The 20,714-nt window shown below is 40.0% G+C and overlaps 1 protein-coding gene across 1 annotated transcript in view; it reads left to right on the top strand.

Annotated features, from left to right (window-relative positions):
* Window positions 1–18,521, top strand: part of Hmgn3 (high mobility group nucleosomal binding domain 3) — a 26,081-nt gene extending 7,560 nt beyond the window's left edge. The window contains exons 3-7 of the mRNA XM_010617918.1: window positions 9,040–9,090; window positions 14,385–14,414; window positions 16,809–16,859; window positions 17,884–17,997; window positions 18,118–18,521. Coding sequence (XP_010616220.1) covers window positions 9,040–9,090; window positions 14,385–14,414; window positions 16,809–16,859; window positions 17,884–17,997; window positions 18,118–18,258 — 387 coding nt within the window. The 3' untranslated portion in view covers window positions 18,259–18,521. The remainder of the gene's footprint in view (window positions 1–9,039; window positions 9,091–14,384; window positions 14,415–16,808; window positions 16,860–17,883; window positions 17,998–18,117) is intronic.
* The last annotated feature ends 2,193 nt before the right edge of the window (window positions 18,522–20,714 follow it).

Genomic DNA, 20,714 nt, shown 5'->3' with positions numbered 1-20,714 from the left:
CAAAAAAAAAAAAAAAAAAAAAAAAAAAGGTCTGCACATTCAGAAGTAGGAAAATAAAATTGTTTTAAATTTCAAAATTGGTTACAAATTTTAATATTTTAAGAGGAATTTATATCAATTATTAATATAAATATATACTGTAATTAAAATGTAAATTGTTACTATTATTAAATGCTTATGTAGTACATCTGAGCTGTGTGTTTTATATTCATTAGGTAGCTTGGTTAAATAAAAAAATGTGAAAGTTAAAAATATATGGGAAATAGTATATGTAACTTCATATTATTTCATTTTAATCTCACCTCAGTTTGGTGAGGCTGTCCTCATCGCCCAGGTAAGTTTTACTCTTTGTGACTAACATGGAGGGGACTTTCTGTGTTTTGCCTTGCATTAGTAATTTTAACTCCTCAGCCACACAATGAGGTGTACTCTATGCGCATCTCCATTTTACAGATGAGGAAATTGAAGCCCCCAGAGCATACCAGATTTCCTGAAGGTCCCCATGAACTGGGATCCTCCCTAGCAGTCTGAGCTTCATTCCTAGAAGTCTGTCTAGAGCTTGTGACTGGAACCAGTGAATCCTTGAGACTTTCTCAACATACGAGAGAATATGGGGACATAGTGAGACTGGGGAAACTGCTCTGGGTCACACAGCTAGGAAGTGGAGGAGCTAGCACTCTAACTCAAGGCTCTTTTACTCAAGAGTTTTCCTCCTAACCATTTTATTGCCACTAGGTTCAAATGCTCGGGTTTGTTCGCTGGTAGCTGACCAAATCAAAGGAGGCCATATATTTGAGGCAAAAGGATTTATTCAAAGCTCGCTCGGAGAAGACTGGAGGGCTTTTTGCCTCAGATCACCATCTCACCTTGTACAGGTGTGTTGGGGTATTTTTTAGCACAGAATAGTGTAGGAGGGAATGCAAAGTAATAATAGACATTTTCAGACTACTTCTAGTCCTTCCTGGACACTGACCGCTCCTTCCCTTGCCTAAGGGAACAAAATTAGGCTTCACCTCCTGGTGCCAGGATCTTTGCTTTCCATCCTTTCCTCTGGGCTGAGGATAGGTGGCGAGCCACTTATGCCAAGGCCTGAGGAAGTGTGGAAGCCACTTGACTCCAAGGGAAAAAAATCTGTTAGAGTTGTATTTTGCAGTGCTGGTTACATCTATACTGTAATACTTTCCATATTTGTTTTTCTTATAGCTTCATACCTTTTTAAAGTAAGGTGCTTAAAGAATGAAACAAGAATCAAAAGGCAGAAACATGGCAGAAGGGTATGCTAGAGGAAAGCTTCTCACCTCCTGGCAGCCAGGAGGCAGAGAGTGAGAAAGGGCACAGCCTTTTGAATGATGAGTGGTGCTGCCCACATTCAGGTTGTGTCTCCATGCTCAGCTTGCCGTTACACAGTCACCTCTGGAAACACCCTCACAGACACATCTACAAGTATGCTTTCCCAGTTTGCTCGGTGATTCTCCACCCAATCAAGTTGGTAGCCAAAACTAACGGTCGCACAAGCTGATATCTTCCATCCCAGATCTGCAGCCAGTTTTGCGATTTAGAAGGCTAATAATACAAACCATTTTGAGTGGTGAACTGTTAAGAGCATGGACAGGAATTTCCTGGGTAATACCTCCATTTTGGGGGGAAATTAATCTTGTGTAAATCAGGTATAGTTATAGTTAATTTTATCTGAAGAGGAACAGAGTAAGGAATAGGCACATTTTATTTTCGATTGGTGGGTTTTGGATTTTTGGCCCCAGAATGGTTTTCTTCTGAGAGCAAGCTCACAATTAGACTACTTTTTTTTTCCTCCAGCCTTGGATTTATAACATAACATGAAAATTAATTTTTGAAAGACATTTTGACTAAAAATAATAATTTTAAAAGAGTGGCCAGCATATTAAAGACAAATCATCTCAATGGGATACATTCTCTAGATTAAAAGAAGTGACTTGATTTATTTGCATCATTGTATCTGCTGCCAACTTTAACACGTTGGCATGAATAACCCAGGGGTTGTTGAGACTGAATTTATTCTATGGCAGTTGCCAAGTGGTTACTGGAGTTTCATTAATACTCTTGACTTTCAGCTGATTTACTGACGATGTAAAACAATGGCCCTTACACCTAAATTCTTAGAAGCACAACTCTTAAGAGCCTTCACACTAGATTTCATTTGGAACCTTAAGAGAGATCTGGCACTCCCTGCTGAGAACCTTGAGCCCTCTTCTCCTGTGTGGCTGAGGACTGCGCACCAGGGTACAGTACTCTTGGGCTTCACAGCTTCACAGCCACACATCAGTGCCTTGCTCTGACAAATCCAGTAAGAACTCCTAGGGGCTGTAAGGATTTTCCTATCTTCTTGAGACCTTCTTGAGTTTGAAGGGTGCAAATGGGCTCATTATTTGGCAGTGTCCCACTGGGATAGTCACCCCCATTTGATGTAAGAGAAGTTCAGCACATCTTCCTGCTGACTCCTAATAAGTGGTTTGTAGAATAAAAATTCCAAGTTGCTTGGGAAGACTTAAGGGAATTCCAGTGTGTTCCCTCCAAACACTGAAGTGGGGGGTGCAGGCAGCTCACTAGTGGTCAGCGGCTGAGGGTGTCTGTGCTCCCTGTGCCAGCACCTCCCACACTGGCTGGAGTGAGAGGTTTCGAAGGTAATTCTTAGAGTTGTACAAATGAAGCAGTTGTAATATGTGTCTTGGACAGAACCAGATTCTTAAGACACGAAATGCTGAGTATTATGTAATTGGTGCGGGGGAATAGACGGCATCGTTTAACTGGGCTTAATAGAGCAAGTTTGTTTCTAGTATTTTTTTCTCCCAATATGAATTTTTTATTTGGAAAATATCTAAAGATACCCAGGAAATAATATACCTATTTACCCACTACCTAGAATTCACAGATTTGAATCTTTTTATCATATTTGCTTCAGATATTTTTTGAAAAACAAAATAATTACAGATCAAGTTTTTCTTCAAGACACCTCGGTCCGTTTCTCTTGTCATCCTCCCTAGATCAACCATAGTGGTGAATTTGATGTGCTTTCTTCCTGCCCATGTTTTACACCTTTATGATACGTACGCCTATGAAGTTAATTTGCACATTTTTAAAAGTCTGTAGAAATGGAATCACACACTGTATACGTGTTAGTCTGTTAGCTCTGTCATGACCTAATGAATGGGTATGCTTTGTTTAGGTATATTGTAATTAATACATGTGGACTTTTTCTAATGATTTACTGTGATTTCTATTCACCACGTAAGTTTTTCTTTGTTTTGTTCTTCCCTCCCCATTTTTGGGTATAATTTGCTTCATCTCTCTTGCTTGGAAGTTCATATACCCAATTTCTGTACTTAAGAAATGGTAATCTTTACATTTTAACGAAGTCTGAATTTTTTCTGTGTCAAATCTTATCCTCCAGAGCACAGGCAAGACCCAGGAATGCATTCATTTCTGATGTCTCTTCATTCCTCTCCTAGCTCTTCGGTTGTTACTATCTGGAGTTCTACTTTCCGCTTCGGTGATGACTAGCTGCATAAGCTTGTTAAGCATTATCATGAGTTGAATTTCTAATTTTAATTTTTACCAACTTAAGTTTAAAATTTGGTATGATCCCATTACTGGAAAAATTTAAACATGTTTGGACAACTTGAGTGCAATTACAAAACATTTTATAAATTTTAAGCACAGTCCAGATTTTCCTGATAAAAATTTAGTGTTTGAAGAGAGATGTTCTGTAAGTATAAAATACACAACAGGCTTTAAAGACTTAGTACAAAATTATTGTGAAATACCACATTAATAATTTGAATATATGATGAAATGAAACACTTTAGAGATGGCCAGTTGAATATAATGTTGCCTTTCATTTTATTTGTTTTACTTTTTAAATGTGACTATTACGAAATCTAAACTTAGTATGTTGCATTTCTATAGGACAGCACCCATCCAGGATTTCTTTTAATATTTCTTTAAACACATACAGTAGGTAGTATTACCTACAGATAAAGGTGAGAGTTACTAATACATTTTTTACAGTTCTTAAGTACTTGCCTTCCATCTAGATTTATTTTTAGTATGGCTGCACTTGATCCTTCAGTGCAGTGTTATAGAGACTTGTATTAAAAAGAAGGTAGTGAATTCTTAACATAAGTATTCGGAGATGGCTTCATTTTGCCATGACTCTTGAATGATAGCTGGGTATGAAGTTCTAGGTTGACAGTTTTTCTCCACTCTTCCAACCCTTTGTCATTTCCTTACATTAAGTCTTGTTGTAGTATTTTTATTTATTCTTTGATATGAGCTCTTCATTTGGAACTCATGACTTCAGTTTGGGGAAATTCTCAGGCATTACATCTTTGCTTTTCTGCTGCTACCACTGCTCTCTGCTTTGTAAAAGTCTGTTAGATGTGAAGCTCCTCAGTTAACCATGTGTGTTCTAACCTTGTTACACAATGTTCATCTCTTTTTTTCTCTTTGTTGCACTCTAGGTTAAGTCCTCTGTAGTATTTCTTCTACTGTTCCTTTCCTAGAGTTTATGCTTTTGAGTCTTTCATTTCAATGAATTGCTTTTTCCAGAATTTTAAATTAAAAAATGAACTACTAATTTTTTTCTTCATGCCTATTTTGTTTTAGAATCTCTTATAGTTTTATGAATCAGATATTTTAATAAAAACATGAATATGCATAGTATCTATATATTATATATATGTGTGATTTGAGTGAGAATAAATAATGTAGTTATCATCCAGCTTAAGAAATATTTGCTGATTGCTTTGTTTCTCCCAGTCAAATCACCCTACCTCTCCTCACCCAAAGATAACCTGTTTGATTTTATAGTTACTATTTCTTTGCTTTGTAGTAAGTACATTTATCGCTTACATGTGTCTTTAAATTTTATTTAGAGCAAATATAACTTTCTTTTTGGGTCCAACATCATGCTCATGAGTTTTATCCAAGTTATGTGCATATCCATGGTCCATTGGTTCTCACTGCCACATACTGTTTTGTCATCTACCATAATGTCTTCAACCTCCTGATGATGGATATTTGGGGTTTTGTTTGTTTTGAATTCATTTTATTTAGCATATTTTTCAGTGGCCTTTTATTTTCATATTTCTACGTCCTTGGAATTTGAGATGGCTCTTTTGAGTAGTGTCCTGCTATAAAAGCATTAGCTACATCTGAATTGTTTATCCTGTTACTTTAAAATGTGATTGACCAAGGATTCCCCACTCCCCAGATTTATTTTTCCTTCATGTGACATGATAGAGGTGACAGAAAACAAAGCCTAGGGTTGGTTTAGTATGCCAGAGCAAGCAGGAGTATCCTCTAACAAGAAAAAAGAAACTGATGAAAAACTTACCCGTTAGAGATCATGACCATGTCAGCCTCAACACTGGGCAGGTGGAGATAGACTTCCTGTCTGAGCCTTTATGCATGGCCTGCCATTCCACACTGCCTGTGTATTCGACCAGCTGTAAGGCTGTATTCTAACAGCGAAGAAAACAGTTATGCCGCAGAGCTCTCGGACATGCCCCATCTCTTCAGGAAAACAAGCTCTCTTTTTAGTGGAAGACAGTAGGGTCTACCAGTCACTCTTCAGAGCTCTTAGGATCTGGAACAAATTTATAAGCCTTCATCTAGGACTCAGCAAATCCCTCTGGGGCTCTTGAGCCTCAAAGATAGCAACTAATGACATAGTGATGCGATGCCTTCCAACTTATCCTGTGGAGAGGGAAGCTGTTCAGCTTCATTTAGTTAGAGAGGTTTCTGGCTTGTAGCTAACTGAAGTTCCGTGCCCTTTTGAGATTGCTGTGGATCAGCCATATTCATTTAAAATAACCCTTTCAGGCTGAAATTCAGGCCCATGCAGCCAATTCTCTCCTAATCCAGTCGTCGAGTGTTCATGATCCACCTGCCTTCTGACCAGCCCTCAGATCAGCAGCTCTCAGTGGTGCCGAGACCTCCCCAGGGCCCCTTCTCTGCCATGCATCTGGCCACTCTGTGTACCCCACCTTCTGTGGGCTCTCAACTCAGAACGCAGGCCAGCTGCAAGCTGAGGGAGCCTTCACTGTGTGGCGGACATTTTACTTGGCCATGGCTCTCACCCCGCTTGGTCCAGCCTGCATTAGCAAAGCCTGCTGTGCAGGAGACCTTGGCCTCTGCATTCCCTGCAGCCTACCTCCCTTCACCTTCCACAGCTGCCCACTCAAAGGTTGAAGTACGATGTAGGTGGTCTGTACCCACCCCCAGGTCTTTGTTTTCCTTCTTTGTCGTTCCTTGCAGCCTGTTGGGCTAGAAGCTTGGGGCTTCTGTTTCACACCATGTATTCCTCCTTCCTCTCTCTGGCCTAGTGGCTAAATATTACGGTGGAGAAGATGAGACAGCTTTAATGGTAAGCCTTTCCAAAGCAGTTTACCTATTCCTCCGAAAAACAGATGAGCAGTTTGCAGGAAATCTGAATGTAAGGAAATATGTTCAACATTAATGCTCTGTGTAATATAATTTCATATTTTATAATTCAGAAGACACCTTAAGATCTTGTCTTTCTGTTGCATAACACCTGTATAACAGCTCACATTTTATGAAATGCTTTCTCCAACCTCTCACCTAATCATAACCAGGACCCTTTGAGTTAGATGTTGTTATCATCTGTCATTCACGGGTGAAGAAATTGAGCCTCTGTGATCAAGTCCCTGCTCCTGATCACACACCCTCTATGTAGAGTCAGGTGTCTTGAGTCCACATCCTGCATTCATACTGCAGTAGCAACTGATTCCAGGGTAAATATTGGTTGTTCCTGACTGTAAATGTGTATCTACTTGTTAATAGAAAGCCCTTTTGAAGTCAGTGACAAAAAAAAACTGCTTTGTCTAGAATTACAGTTTTTCACATCTAGAATCTCATGTGCATCTGAAAGTGTTAACATTTTCATCAGACCTTTTGTTTTTTTGGTGCAGTGTCTTTTCAGGTTTCTTTTTTAAATAATTTACTTCTAATACAAACGTTATTAGATCATTATTTGGAGATTGGTCTCTTGGTTATATTGCCTGTCTCTAGTCCACTGCCTTGAAAGACTGAAAACAATGTTATTACGCACATTCATTCTGATAACTACATGCTGCTTGCTTAACAGTGAATCAATTATAGGTAGAGGGCACTGTGGACTGAAATTTACTGAGTGACAGGTGTGAGGGAGAGGTCAGCACTCCTACACAATCAAGGGGTTTGGTGTGTGGCCAGAGTACTGAGTTTGTAACCGTGAAAGTAAGCAAAGCCCAGTGGCCCACGTAAGAATTATCTCCATCTGCTCAGAAGTGCCGAGATTTTGCTGTCTGTAATATGGCTTCTGTAAAGCAAACTTCCCCGTTACTTCCTGCGAAGAGAAGCTATTTCCTTTCAGGCTGGAGAAGGTTCCATGGTGGAGGAAAAAGTGGTCGGTTATGGAAACAAGAGAAAGCTTCATAAATGAGAGGTTCCGGCCAATGGGACGAGCTGAGCTGTAACAGATAGCTTCCAGAAAGGTCCTAAAGAAGGGTCCCTGTGTCCTTTGATTTGAATTTTTTGTTTTTCCCCAGAATTTGCATATACTTTGGACTTGTATTTTGCTTACTGTTTTAGTCTCCGTTTTTAAATTTTGTCTTATTTCATGTAGGCATGTTACGTATTTAGTCTATTGTTAATCCCATAACATTACATAGTTTAAATAATATTTCTGTTACTTACTGACTGTGTACATTGTTTTTAGTTATTCCATATTAGAAGTAACACAAATGATAACCATATTTTTACAAAGAATTCCTTTTTTTTTTTTTTTTTGAGTCCTAGTTCCAAAAAATAGAATTACTGGGTCATCATCTGATTAGCCCTGTGTGCCTCATTGATATGGCCAGGTTGTTCTTTGAAAAGATTGTATCAATTTATAATGTCACCAACCCCATCAAGCAAGGGCTTTTATGACCTTGTAAATTTTGTTGTTTTATCAGATGAGGCTTTACCGCATAGCTATTTTATTTTGCTAAGCCAAATGTGCTAAATGTCAGTTTGCTATTTGTGTTTTTTCTGATGGGAGCTCTGTTCTTATCAGCTGCACATTTGTGCCATAGAAAGTATTTACCATGTAGCCTCATGTGGTTTGTGAACTGTGTTAAATAATTTTCTAATTAGCTGAACTGTTTTAATCTATTCACTCTTAATCATAGGAATATGTATTGGCATATATGAAATGTCTTACAAACCAAAAGTATATTTTATAAGCTGTTAGGAGAACAGTTGTGCGCAGCCTTTGTCAGGTTTGAGCTTTCACGGGAGCAGGCAGTTGTGGCCCCAGGGGATGATGGATAGGATGGGAATCTGGAAACAAAGCAGCCGGAAGTGGCAAGGCCCCTGCCTGTCACTCTGAAGCTGGGAGCATAGTGGAAATGCTGAAGCTGATTATGGAAAAGAGTAATCTGTGGTGAATTTGTCAAGTGACATCAAGAAATGGACTGGCAGTTTGAGCAAGGCAAATATGGGATGGAAATGGGCTTTTGTGGTTGGCCTCATCTTTTCTTTTTTGTGTGTGTGCTCCCGGGCGGGAATCAAAGGAGGAGACACCACTCAGCTAATTCCCCTGCCCAGGTTGGCCTCACCTTTGCCAGCATCCTGGCCTTATCTTAAGGGAAGAAAGTGGCGAGGTAACACAGTGGACAAGTGAGAGAATCTCAGGCATCCCTGCCACTGACTGCTGAGTCCTGTTTGTTAGTTGTGCTGGACTCACCTGAGATCAGTGTTAATTGCTGAGGATGTATGGACATTGAGAATGAGGACTCAAATCTGTTCTTTCCCCATTTGTATTTTATAAAAGTAAAGCAGTTATGCAGCAGATGTATATGAGTGTGTGTGTAAAACATCATTTCACAAACTTATTTTTCCTTGCAAAAGTTCTGCTGATATATTTGTTCCCAGGAATCAAAGTAGTTTTATATAATTTAATCTTCTAATATATGATTTCCAATTTCAATACAATTCACTGAGATATTTTCCTTCTAGTCTTCAGAGACTACAGAGGGCAAAGATGGATCCAAAGTAACTAAACAGGAAGTAAGTATATTTACTCTTTAGTATTTTCTGTTTAGTTCTTTAAGTTGAATGTTTAATATTGTTACCATTGGTCTGCATCTGAATGAATTCTGTTATAAACAAAATTGTTGAGACTATATAAACTAGAGACAAGTGTCTGGTGTAGACTCACTTTGTCTAGGTAAGTTTCTTTGTGGTATATTTATGAGGTATTTTCCAGTTACTGTGTTGTTTATGTCTCTACGTGTTGTCCTCCTGTCTGTCAAGTAGATACCGAGAATTCCTTCTGAGCAAAGAGCAAGATAAGAGGTAAATGTATCCAGGAGAACAAGGTCCACCTTTTATAGCAAGAAAATGAAAGGCTGTTGATGTCATAAATTTTCTGCTCCTTGAATCCCAAATGTTCAGCTAAAAGGATTCATCTCTGAAGTCATGGAAGGATTCACAATATGTCAAAATATTAAGGGTTTTTTTTTGTTGTTGTTAATTAGGAAAATTCCTAGGATATTGGGCTAACTAGGCGATGATTTAAAGATGCTTTCTATTAAAATACAGAAACCTTCAAAGGGTTTAGAACATGGAAGAGATACTGTGAAGGTCTAAAGGAAGATGGTCTTAAAAAGTAGGAAATGAGATGTGTCTGTAATGACAAGGCCATTCCTTTTTCCATAGAGCTTTACCCTTACACTTATAAACTAAAAAGGGTCATGAGAGAGGCCCAGAAAAATCCAATTCCAGACTGGGTGGTTCATGTTGTGGTTAATAATTCAGAGAAGTCTGTCGTGATACCAGAACCCCTATATAAAATTGGTACAAGAAAATTTAGTCTGGCAAATGGAAAATCTTTAACAGGAATTGAAAGGAAATAATTTAAAACCAAAACAAAACTGCTTGTTCCTCCCATCTGTGTACCTAGCATTCACTGTCTAAGGGTTTGGGAAAAATCATGATATTTGTAATCCAAAGTCAAGCTACCACATGAATGATAGAACCAAACAAAAAACTAATAACCAACCAAAACATGATACATACTTGAATTTTCTTGAAAAATGCAAGGTGCAATTTTTGAGACAGTTGACTAAATGGAACTAACCTTAAATGGTTTTAAATTTGGGTACCAAAAGAAGCATTTGGGTTTTGCCTCAAGGACTGACATTTAAGTTGATAAATCAGTCAGGAAACCTAGAAGCTATTGTGTGCAATAGATATTTGATAACAGAAAATTTTCCCATTCTCTGTACACTGAAAGCAAATCAAGCTAACTAGAATATATATAAAAGATACGTTTTTGTTTATATGCCTGTCTTATGTGTGCACTTTTAGGACTTTTATTACTAGTTTTTATTATTATATTTTGTATAGTTTACATATCTTTTGTATATTATTGACAGAAGTCTAGACAAGATTCTAAAATGATTAAACCAAGATCATATTAAAACTTAGTCTTCAGAACATTAACATAGTTGTTTGAAGAATGAAAAGTTAGCTGGCGACTTACAATGAAGTTTGTCTGAGATTACATTGATTCATTGGTTGATTTTTTTTCCATTGAATTGAAATTCTATTCAGATTGAATTTGCCAGTTATGTCACTGATTATGCACAGCCTTGACCGTGATGAACAGATTGTAGTTACAAAGGGGGATACTTTTCGAAAATTCTCTGCACCACTACTGTGGTATTTGAAGGGCATTCAGAGAGTGCAGTACTTCAGGAGACTTGAACAATAAATGACCAAAACAATATATGACAATCATTACTCTCAGCTGCCACTGTCACCTCCTCCTCTTCCTCATTCTCCTCCACCCCCACCCCAGACTGAACCCAAGGCCTTGTACAATGCTAAGTGGTACATACACCATACCACTGAGTTATCCCCCAACCCCCAGATTCATTCTTTAACAAAAATGGATGAGCACCTTTAATACAACAAGCACTATTCTAGGCCCCATGAATCACAGTGAGCTAGAGAGGCAAAACTCATTTTAGTGGGTAAGGGTAAGAATAAAATAAAACAAGTGGATATACGTGCTGTGAAGGAAAATAAAGCAAGGAAAGGGAATAGTGCCAGAGAATGCTGTTTTTTATAGAGAAAGGCAAATGTTATTCCTCTTTTAACTGGAGCAAATCAGGTTCTTAGAGAAATAATATAATTTTTCCAAGTATTGCGGGCAAGATACCCAGATCTCCTGATCTACAGTCCTCGGCCTGAATGTGCCTTTTGTGGCAGTCGGAAAAATCTGGGAATCCAGTTTCCATTTCTCAGTCTTCTCTATTGTCCAGCCAGTGCTGTCGTGTGCCTTTCCCTGCTACTTAGATTTGAAAAGAAGGCCATTTCTACTTCTTGCTTTTAAAAGCAACTTGACTTTTGGGTTTTGCTTGCAACTACAGGGTCAGGCTCAGAAGCAGGATGACATCTTGTAAAAATAAGAATCCTTCCAGATTCCAGCAGAACGACCCATATGTGTGAAGGAACGTTCAGCAGAGTCCTGTGATTCTTTTTAAATCTAGCTGTCTCTTGAACCCTTGTCACTGTGGGATTAGACTTGCATGCTGCTTCTGCAGCTGGGACATTAAGTGAGAGGTGCCGTGACTTTGAGAGTAGCCTTCAGTGGAATTTCCTCCAGCAGAGAGGATGATCAGTGAATCAGCAAATGCTTACTGGGTAATTTTGATGTACCATCCACCTATAAACAGTGACAAACCCTTACAGTCTTATCTGTCCCTGTCACGATGATTTGTCATTCTAAAAGCCTTCCTTCTCTCATTGAGCAGTTTTCTTTTTGAGCAGTTTTCCTGAAATTTCACACTTAAATCAACAAATCAAAAAAAATGTAGTATCTTTTTTTCCCTTCTTATCCAGCCAGCCTGGGCCTTAAATGATTACTTTAAATCCTAGTGGTTCAAAGAGGGAAAATAGCAGTCTCGTCTATTTCATATCCAATAAATATAGTCCTATTATTTATAGATTTTAAGGCTGTGAAAGCTGATGGAACTTTCCAGGAAGGCGTCCACACTTGCATGCATAATCAGTACTGCTGGCTGAGTGAAAGGTTAGTCTCAGTCTTCATGAAAAGCAAATCTCTTGTGGTTACAGGAAAGGAAATGTTAAGAAAAGTCTTTTTATGGCATAGAAGCAAGAGTGGTAATTTTTATATAGGAAGTCATAAAATGATTGTACAGTAAAAGATCTGCTTTTTAGAAACTGGTTGGTTTCGACAGCCTGTAGAGGGAAAAGGTAAACTTTGCTTCTATATTATGCTTTTTATTTTAGCGCTCTTGTACTGGTCTGCATTAAGTCCTTTGGCTCAGTCCACTTTCAGCCCTGCCAAGCAGTGCAGGACTGGAATCTCTGGAAGTCTAAAGAGTTTGCTGAAGCCACTCGGCCTCGCCTACTCATGCGTCTAGGCGATGTCACGGACAGGAGAGGACTCCTGTGTCTAGGCGGCATCACAGAGAGGAGAGGACAGGAGCAAGAGCATTGCAGTTGAGGGCCTTTTCGCATGGCCGTGCAGTCAGGGATGCAGACATGAGTCGGAGGCGACCAATAGGGACGCAGAGCCTGCTCATGTCTGTGGACCACTCCTGTGGACCGCTGCGCAGGAAGCAATGAGATGGGGTCCCTCCCTTCTCTGTCTCTTGTTGGTCCACTTTATGTTCCTGAGGCAGTTGGTCTATGTATGTGACGGTGCAGGAGGGCACTGTTCTGCCTGCTGCTTTTGGGAAATTGCTAGTAGTTCTTGAGGCATCGTGGTGTTTCCTGTGGAGAACACGGTGCCCACCCTGCTCCGAGCTTCAGGTCAAGCCTTGCGCCCACTGACCTACATCCTCCTGCTCTGGGCAGAGGGGTCCCAGTCAGCCACTGAACCCACACAGTCTCCTGTGCTCAGCACATCTGCTGGCTGGCCTTAAGTCCAACTCTGATCTTGCCTTGAGACCTAGAGGTTAAAATTATTCTTGGAGGCTCTGGCCCTTCATTTTCTTCTGTAGTTTAAAGACCAGAGTTTACCTTCTCTGTGTTCAGCAAGAAAGTTATGGATATGGAGATAGAAAGAAATATTTCTTTTAGCTTGGCCTGACCTACTGGCCTAGGGTGATTTCAGGGGTTTTCACAATTCCACACAGTCGTGCCCCAGGTTCCCACCTACTGGTTTTGCTGATCCCCTTAAAAGGTACTTGAAACATTTAAGCTGTTGTAATGAGGTATAGTTTGCATAAGTAAGAATTAGGCAAAAGCTTGAATTCCTATATTCAGCAAATACTGTACATGTTGGATAGTACAGTACTCTACTGGAGATACAGCAGTAAATAAAACAGACAGAGGTATTTGTTCCTGGAACATTTTTAAAGAAAAGTAATTACAATTTTAGCACGTAAGTCCCTTGGGCAACCAGCTTCTGCTAGGTGGTAGTAAACTATCAGTTTTGTGTGCCATTGTTAAAGTGCCTAAAACATTTCTTCTTTATTTTCTTCATAGTCTCCTTTGCAAATATTTCCTAAAAAAAAAAATCAACCTCAACATTTAATATTAATGTCTAATCTCTGTAGTTCCTCTCAGTTTTCTAAAATTTGAAATTAGAAGAAAAGATTAATGAACTTTTTATTCTAGTTATATCTTTAAACATAAGCTTTAGTAGATCAGTGTGTAAAAAAAATATCTCATTAACTGCGTAAGATTTTTTTGTCATTTTATTCCAACATAGCAGAAACATGGGGAACTCTTGTGATTTCTATGTAATTATGTGTTTCTTCTTTTATTAACTTACAAAAGTTAGTACAGTTTATACAGTTTATAATAAATAAGAGTCAGACTGGAGGCCATTTTTTTCAATAACCTCAGCGTTCCTGATGTCATTATTTTGTCACAAAAGAAGGTTACGATTTAACGCCAAAATTCATCTTCCTTTTCCTTTTCTTAGCCACCGCACCCTGAATGTGGAAAGGCCACTTATTTGAACAGTGTATGCCTCTTTAGAAACACTTTGTGCACATACCTGTGATCCCAGCTGCTCAGGAGGCTGAGGCAGGAGGATTACAAATTCTAGGCCAGGCTGGTCAACTTTGTGAGACTTGTCTCAAAATTTAAAAAATAAATCAAAAGGACTAGGGGTGTAGCAAAGTCCCGAGTCCAATTCCTGGCACTGGAAAAAAAGACCACTTTGCCCGGGGACCCCGGGGTGTGTTTCATTATGCTAATGTGATGGGAATCATGCATTATATTCTTTCAGCAAAGTAAGGTGTAACAAGAATGAATTTGAAAAATCAGTTTTGTTGCGTATAATTACAAAAATACATTCTTCTCCATTCCTTTTGTAGCCCACGAGACGGTCTGCCAGATTGTCCACGGTGAGTGCCTTAAATCCCTTTGCATCACGTCTTTGAATACATGCTCCCTTTGTCCAGAGCAAAGCAGCAAGAGGAACATGAAGTTGGAATTTCCTATGAGTTGATTTTTCTCTTTGAAAATCTCCTGCGGTTACAATTTCTACCATGTCTGGCCCGTGTTGCCTAACAGTTCACTTAATCAGATATGGTGGTGAACATAGCGGCCAGCCTCACTGCCAAAAATAGGAGGCCCAGGATGTCACTTACTATTGCTACGCCTCTGAAGCAAAGGAAATTCGTTAAGCCGCATCTTAGCCTTCATGTTCTGTATGTGATGTGCTGTGGTGAGCAGATTATGATTCTCTTTCCACAATTTATAATCCAGAACATTTTATTCCATTGTCAAATGTTCTGAAAGTTGTCTGAATCCATAGGGTTTGCCAATTTCAGACTTATAATGTCTTTGTAAAAGACCTTTGTCACTTGGCGACTCCTGTGGCCCATGTCGAGGGAAGAGATGAAAATTACAGTTAGAGCTGGGATGGACAGGTGTGGCCAGGCCTCATCCATGACCCCACCCCAGCTCTCTCTCGCCAGTCTGGTGCGCTCTTTGCTGGCTCTTGTGTTCTTCCAAGCAGAACAGCCTGACAGGTGGAGGATTTTGGTTAAATTCCTGCAGCCCCAGCTGACCACTGAGAGGAGCAGAGGCCTTACCATCTTGGTTGACCGAGTGTCTCCCTATATTAGGTATTACAGGAACTGCAAGTGTGGATTCCACCCTCAGCTCACCATGGTACTCAGAAATGGGTGTTAGGACCGTCCCCAAATTCAGAGTTGGATCGAGCTGAGTCTGGGTTGGTTGAGCCAGTGTTTTCCATGAGTCCCACGAGGAAGCAGCACCAGAGTCACCATGAAAACTTAGCCAATGGAGGGAACAGTCCTTCTAAGTCAGGTGTAAACCAAAATTTAAAAGAATGCTTTTCCTGAGCACCAGGAACCAACAATGTAAGTCCCTTCCACTGAGGTAGCAGGATTACAGACTATAAAAATCCCCTTTCTTGGCTCTGTCAAAGCACTGACTACTGAGTCAGGGTGTGAGGTCTGTCTCACAGGAAGTAATATAAAAAGAATATTATTTGCTGTAAATGGAAAACACGTGTATATTAATATAATGTGGCAGAACTTGAAATAAAAGGTCTTTTAAATCATGAAAACTTAGGAGCTATGAAAACTGCCATATTTAGGAAGCTGGGTATAGATTTAGGGTGATAAGAGGATTAGTTTAAAACATTCCTTTAGTTTTTTTGAAAGGTAATTTTTAACAGCGGGTCCTCTAGAATAACTGTCTGTGGTTTCACTTTATGCGCTTGATGAAAAGGACCAGATTCAAAATGAAGCCGAACCCTTTAAAGGCGCTGGGGAAAACCATGCAGTTTCATCCACAGGGGAGGCTGGCCCATGTATTCTATTTAAAAGCCAAGCTCCTAGTGCTGGGAGAGATGTGCACTTACTTTTTCCTCACTCTTTGACAGAAATATTTGCCTTAAAGTGCCTGGAAAGCTCCCAGGGCTTCACCTTCCAGGCACTGCCGGCCCCACACTCTGGTGACGCTGTCTGAAGTTCCAGGGGATTGGGGGGACCCCAGCCACAGGGTTTGGCTCTGCTCTGCTCTTGGGAGTGCAGGGGCCCATGTGAGACAAGAGAAAGATAATTTTTCAAGGGGCTCTTTGGCTAATCATATCTGTAAAAAAAAAACTTAAATTTTAAAAGCCAGCAGTGGAAATATCACTATAATTGTGGTATTTAATAAAAAACAAAGAACACTACAGACAGATGAGCCCAGTGTCTGGGTGGGCAAGATTCTCACCTTGAACTGGTTTTGAAGAGGAGGGAAATGGGAAGATGCTTGCCTAAAGAGCCTGAAATCTGTATCTCCCAGGGAAGGACTTAAAGGTGGTTTTCGGCTGCTTCCTAGGCGGTAGGCTTCCTGAGCAGGTGCGCTTTGCCCATGATTGCGCTTTGATTTGAGAAAGCCAGTGTAACCAAAATCCATTGAGTCCTTTGGCTGGAGCCCTAAGTCTTCTCTTGCTGCTGTGCTGTATTAAAAAGAAGTACAGGGACACCAGTAATGGAAATTTAAACTTGTTCCCGGAGAGCTGCTGTATTCTGGATCAGGGAATAATGAGTCAGCTTTTCGATTGCACCTGCTGTTTACCTGCAGACGCAGAATGAAGAGAGTTATGAAATGCTGCCATCTTTATGCTGCTGCCTGATGCTGAAAATAGGACAGGATAGTCTTTGAATGCGCAAAGTCAGTCTCAGAATAAATGGTTGTCTTTTGCAGGCCTCTTTTGTTCTTTTTGGTGCTGATGGTTGTGCTTGTCAGTATTTGTATAATTCACATTATCTTTGCAGAAACCTGCTCCACCAAAACCTGAACCTAAACCAAGAAAAATATCTACTAAGGTAAGAGACACTCTCCTCCTCCCGCCTTTAGATTTTTAAACAGTGAATAAATTATAATACTGGCCCCAAAAAATCATTCAAGAAAAGGCCATGTTTAATGATATGTTAAAAAGTACTGACCAGAAAATGGTTACCACTGTTCCAGAGCATAAAGCGTTTTATGATTTAGCAGGAATGTTTTCCGTTTGGTGAGTGAGGCACGGGAAGTCGAAGCAGGTTGCCATGAGAAGCCTCACGTCCATCGGGTGCTGGCGGCAGCTCAAGTGGGCTGGGGCTGCGCCCTGCAGTTCTGTAGCCACCAGTATAGGGCATAGCAAGGGGCTTTGGACCTCACGTAGAGGACCAGCCTGATGGTAATGATAACGATGCAGTCATTAATACCAGCAAATAATACTAACTGTTCTGATGGCTTTCTCATGCAGTCCTCACATCGAGCCCGTTGAAGTACATTACATACAGATAACCTGTTTTGCAAACCCAAGTACATAATGATCAGGAGACCACCCCAAATTGACTTTTCTGCACTCTGCCTTCCAGAGCATCATCCCCTGTTGTGAATTGTTTGAAGCTGTGTATAATGTTACCAACCATTTCAGAAGCAGAACTCACTTCTGTGACTTGCTCTTAAAATGAGGAACTTTTCCGCGTCCAGTCATTCATTTTCAAGCATTCTCACAGCTTTCTAGCCAGGCAAGCCAAGTCTGCATGTGAAGGGATCTCACGGGAGAGCAGACGTGAAACCCCACCCACACCTCACACCTCCTCTGCCACACCCCCTGCCGCCCTCTCCATGGAGACCCCTTCTCTCTTAGTGAGCAGGTGGTCCGGGGGCCAGGTGATGGAAAGCTTTTCACACCCTTGGGGTCACTCATTTGAAACACAGCAAAATGGATTCTCATTGTTGCCTGAATGCCACCACTGTGGCCATTGCTGTGGTTCACCTTGTGTTTGAAGTCTGACAGATTTTAGCCAACATGCCATGCTATCTAACATCATCTTTCCTGTGCTTTGATATCTCTGTTAGAAAGATCCTGGAACAAAGGTTAACAGAGGTGCTAAAGGGAAGAAGGAAGAAAAGCAGGAAGCTGGAAAGGAAGGTACTACACCATCTGAAAATGGTGAAACTAAAGCTGAAGAGGTACTTTACCTAAATATCTCCCACTGATTGAATCAGTGTCTGAAAAGAAACTGCTCGATCCTCCTGCCAGTGATAGCATGTTCATAATGTCTCTCTTTATTGCCTGTAATGTTATTGCAGATCCACATCTCCCGCTCAGCTGTTAATGTCTCAGCCTCCAGAAGTTCCCCACCCAGCACTGTCAGTAAGGGGCAGATTGAAACAGTGAGAGTTAAGGGTGCAGTAGAAAACTGCCTGTATGCAGTGACTAGAATCAGATAGTGGTGTGGGACTTTTTGTTATGAAGAGTGGGAAGTTTCAGGTAAGGCGTCTGTGGTTGTTTGAAAAGCAGAAAGCAATAAATGCAGCTGAGTGTCACCAAAATATATTCCTGCCTTGTCTGTTCTTTACCCAGTGTTGAAGTAGATTGTGCATTAGAACGGCCAAGTAACACATATTAGAAGTGTGCGTATTGGTGGGTAGATTTTCTTTGGTTGTTTATCATAGTTTTAGTAATAACTGCATCTTTTCTTTTTCTTCATTTTTCACAGGCACAGAATACTGAATCTGTAGATGACGAGCGAGAATGAATTGTCACAATTGATTTTATGTACCTCTTGGGACACCTTTTTAAAAAAGCTATTTTTACCAAGTATTTTGTAAATGCTTATTTTTTAGGATTCTACTAGTAGGCAAACAAAATATGTAAGGATGGACATTTTACCCTCTCATTGTCATGCTTTTTGGAAGTTTTCATCGTTATCAAGTAAAATAAATACCACCTTGACATTGGAAGCTGTGTACAAAACTGATCGAGCAGTCCATGCACCTGCTTTAAGAGTTTAGTTCTGTGCATACTGTGGTGTTTTTACTGTGCACATTTGAATTTTTCATGCAATTTTTCTAGAGCAATAATCAGTGGTGCTTTTGTACCTAGGTTTTATGTGATTTTAATGAAACATGGATAGTTGTGGCCACCTGCTGACTATTTGTGGTTTAAAATAAAAGGTTTTCTTTTCTGCAAAATACCTGCCTCTTAGTGTCTTTACTAAATTTTAGAGTGTTTCATATTATTACTGCAGATGATGTAAAAAATGTCTGCAGTGTCAAACAGTTATTCTTAATTTTCTGGCCTTTAGCAATATTTTAAGTAAAACATCCATGCCAGTGTAGAAAAACTGCACCCAACTCACTTTATATCAGAAGTGGCCAACAGTGTACAGTAAAATTTAATTAAAGCAAGTCCTTAAAAACAAGGTAAAGCTCTGCTAAAACAGAGCTCATTAAAAAAAAAAAAAAAGAAAAGAAATAAAGCCCATCAGTGTGGGCTCATCCTTGAAAATCTCCCACTCTCAAAGCCACACTGTGATAGTCATACTAACATGCTTTCCCATTCACACTGCAGTGCTCTCCCATTCATTGAGGGCTTCACATCCCTGAAAGGTCTTCATGCGATGTGACCACACTTTGGCTTTGCATCAGCTGAGAAGGGAGTTGGCAGAGATTTTGGTGCTCACATTTCTAGGCTAAGAAATGGGAGTGTTGATAGTATGCGGCGTACTGGAAAGGGCAGAAACCAGGCACGAGCCTTCTGAATTTTAAATAGTGTCCGCTCTCTGTGGAAGGACAGAGCAATGCCAGAAGCAGAGAAATTATTCTGTAAATGTAATCTTTTCTTGTTCGTGTTCTTCAGAAGGTTGGTAAACTGTGTGAGCTTGCCAGGAAAGCTGAATTCTCTGGATTCTGCTTAGATGATGACTAATATTTTTTCAGGCTTAAAGAACTGCTCAGGGATTGCTGTGACAAAAAGGCTGCTGTTCTTCAGGGCCTTGGATGCTTTTGTGTCATGATTGTCAACAAAACAAGGTCCTTCCTCCAGTGCGTATTTTGGGCCAAGAATTTAAACGTGTGTGTGTGTGTGTGTGTGTGTGTGTGTGTGTGTCATTAGGTATAAATTTCAGCTATATCGAGTCCAAAATAATCTCTAGTTTCCTGGGCTTCTATGAAGTGACCATAATTCATGAGTTTTTGATATGCTGAAAACCACTTGGATTTCAAAGAAAAATATCTGGTACCCTGAGCATACTTTATTGAACCTATATTTAACATGCTGTTAATTGAAATACAATTGAGGACTGACAAATAGAGTGTATGTTGAAGTTTTTAAAAACTATTACAGTAAAAGACATTGCCATTAATTCCCCTCAAAATACTCTGCCTCACTTGAAGCACGTTTGTCCCATTGTTCTGAAGCAGTTCTGGAAGTCCTCTTTCATGAGTGTCTTTACATGAAGTGTGATTAAAAAATACAGCAAATGCTTTTGCCAGGTGCCATCTAATGGAAAGACAGGCTCATAAAAACAGTAAGGTGTATCCTCATCCACCTTATTCACTGGATCTAGTACCTTGTAACTTCTCATTCTTCCCCAAAATCAGAATGGTCCTAAGGTAGTTTTGAATTGATTCAGGATATCTGGGCAGCTCTGACAGCACAACTAAAGAAAAAACTAAAAAAATGTTTATAGTATCTCAGCACTGCCAGTGCAACTGCAGTCACCATGCTTGTACGCAAAGCTTTGCCTGCTTATGTATTTGTGCTCAACAAGTGTTGTCCTAGAAATGGAACGTCTACATCAAAAGAAATGTGCGTTTGACGTTTTGTCTACTGCCGAAAGACTCACACCAGTTTCCACTCCCATCCACAACATACGAATGTCATCTTATCCTACCTTTGCCAG

This window comes from Fukomys damarensis, unplaced genomic scaffold (assembly GCF_012274545.1).
Source record: "Fukomys damarensis isolate Sample0158 unplaced genomic scaffold, DMR_v1.0_HiC HiC_scaffold_27, whole genome shotgun sequence".
Lineage (NCBI taxonomy): Eukaryota > Metazoa > Chordata > Mammalia > Rodentia > Bathyergidae > Fukomys > Fukomys damarensis.
The sequence above is the reverse complement of the archived record's forward strand: the minus strand, read 5'-3'. Positions and strand labels throughout refer to the sequence as shown.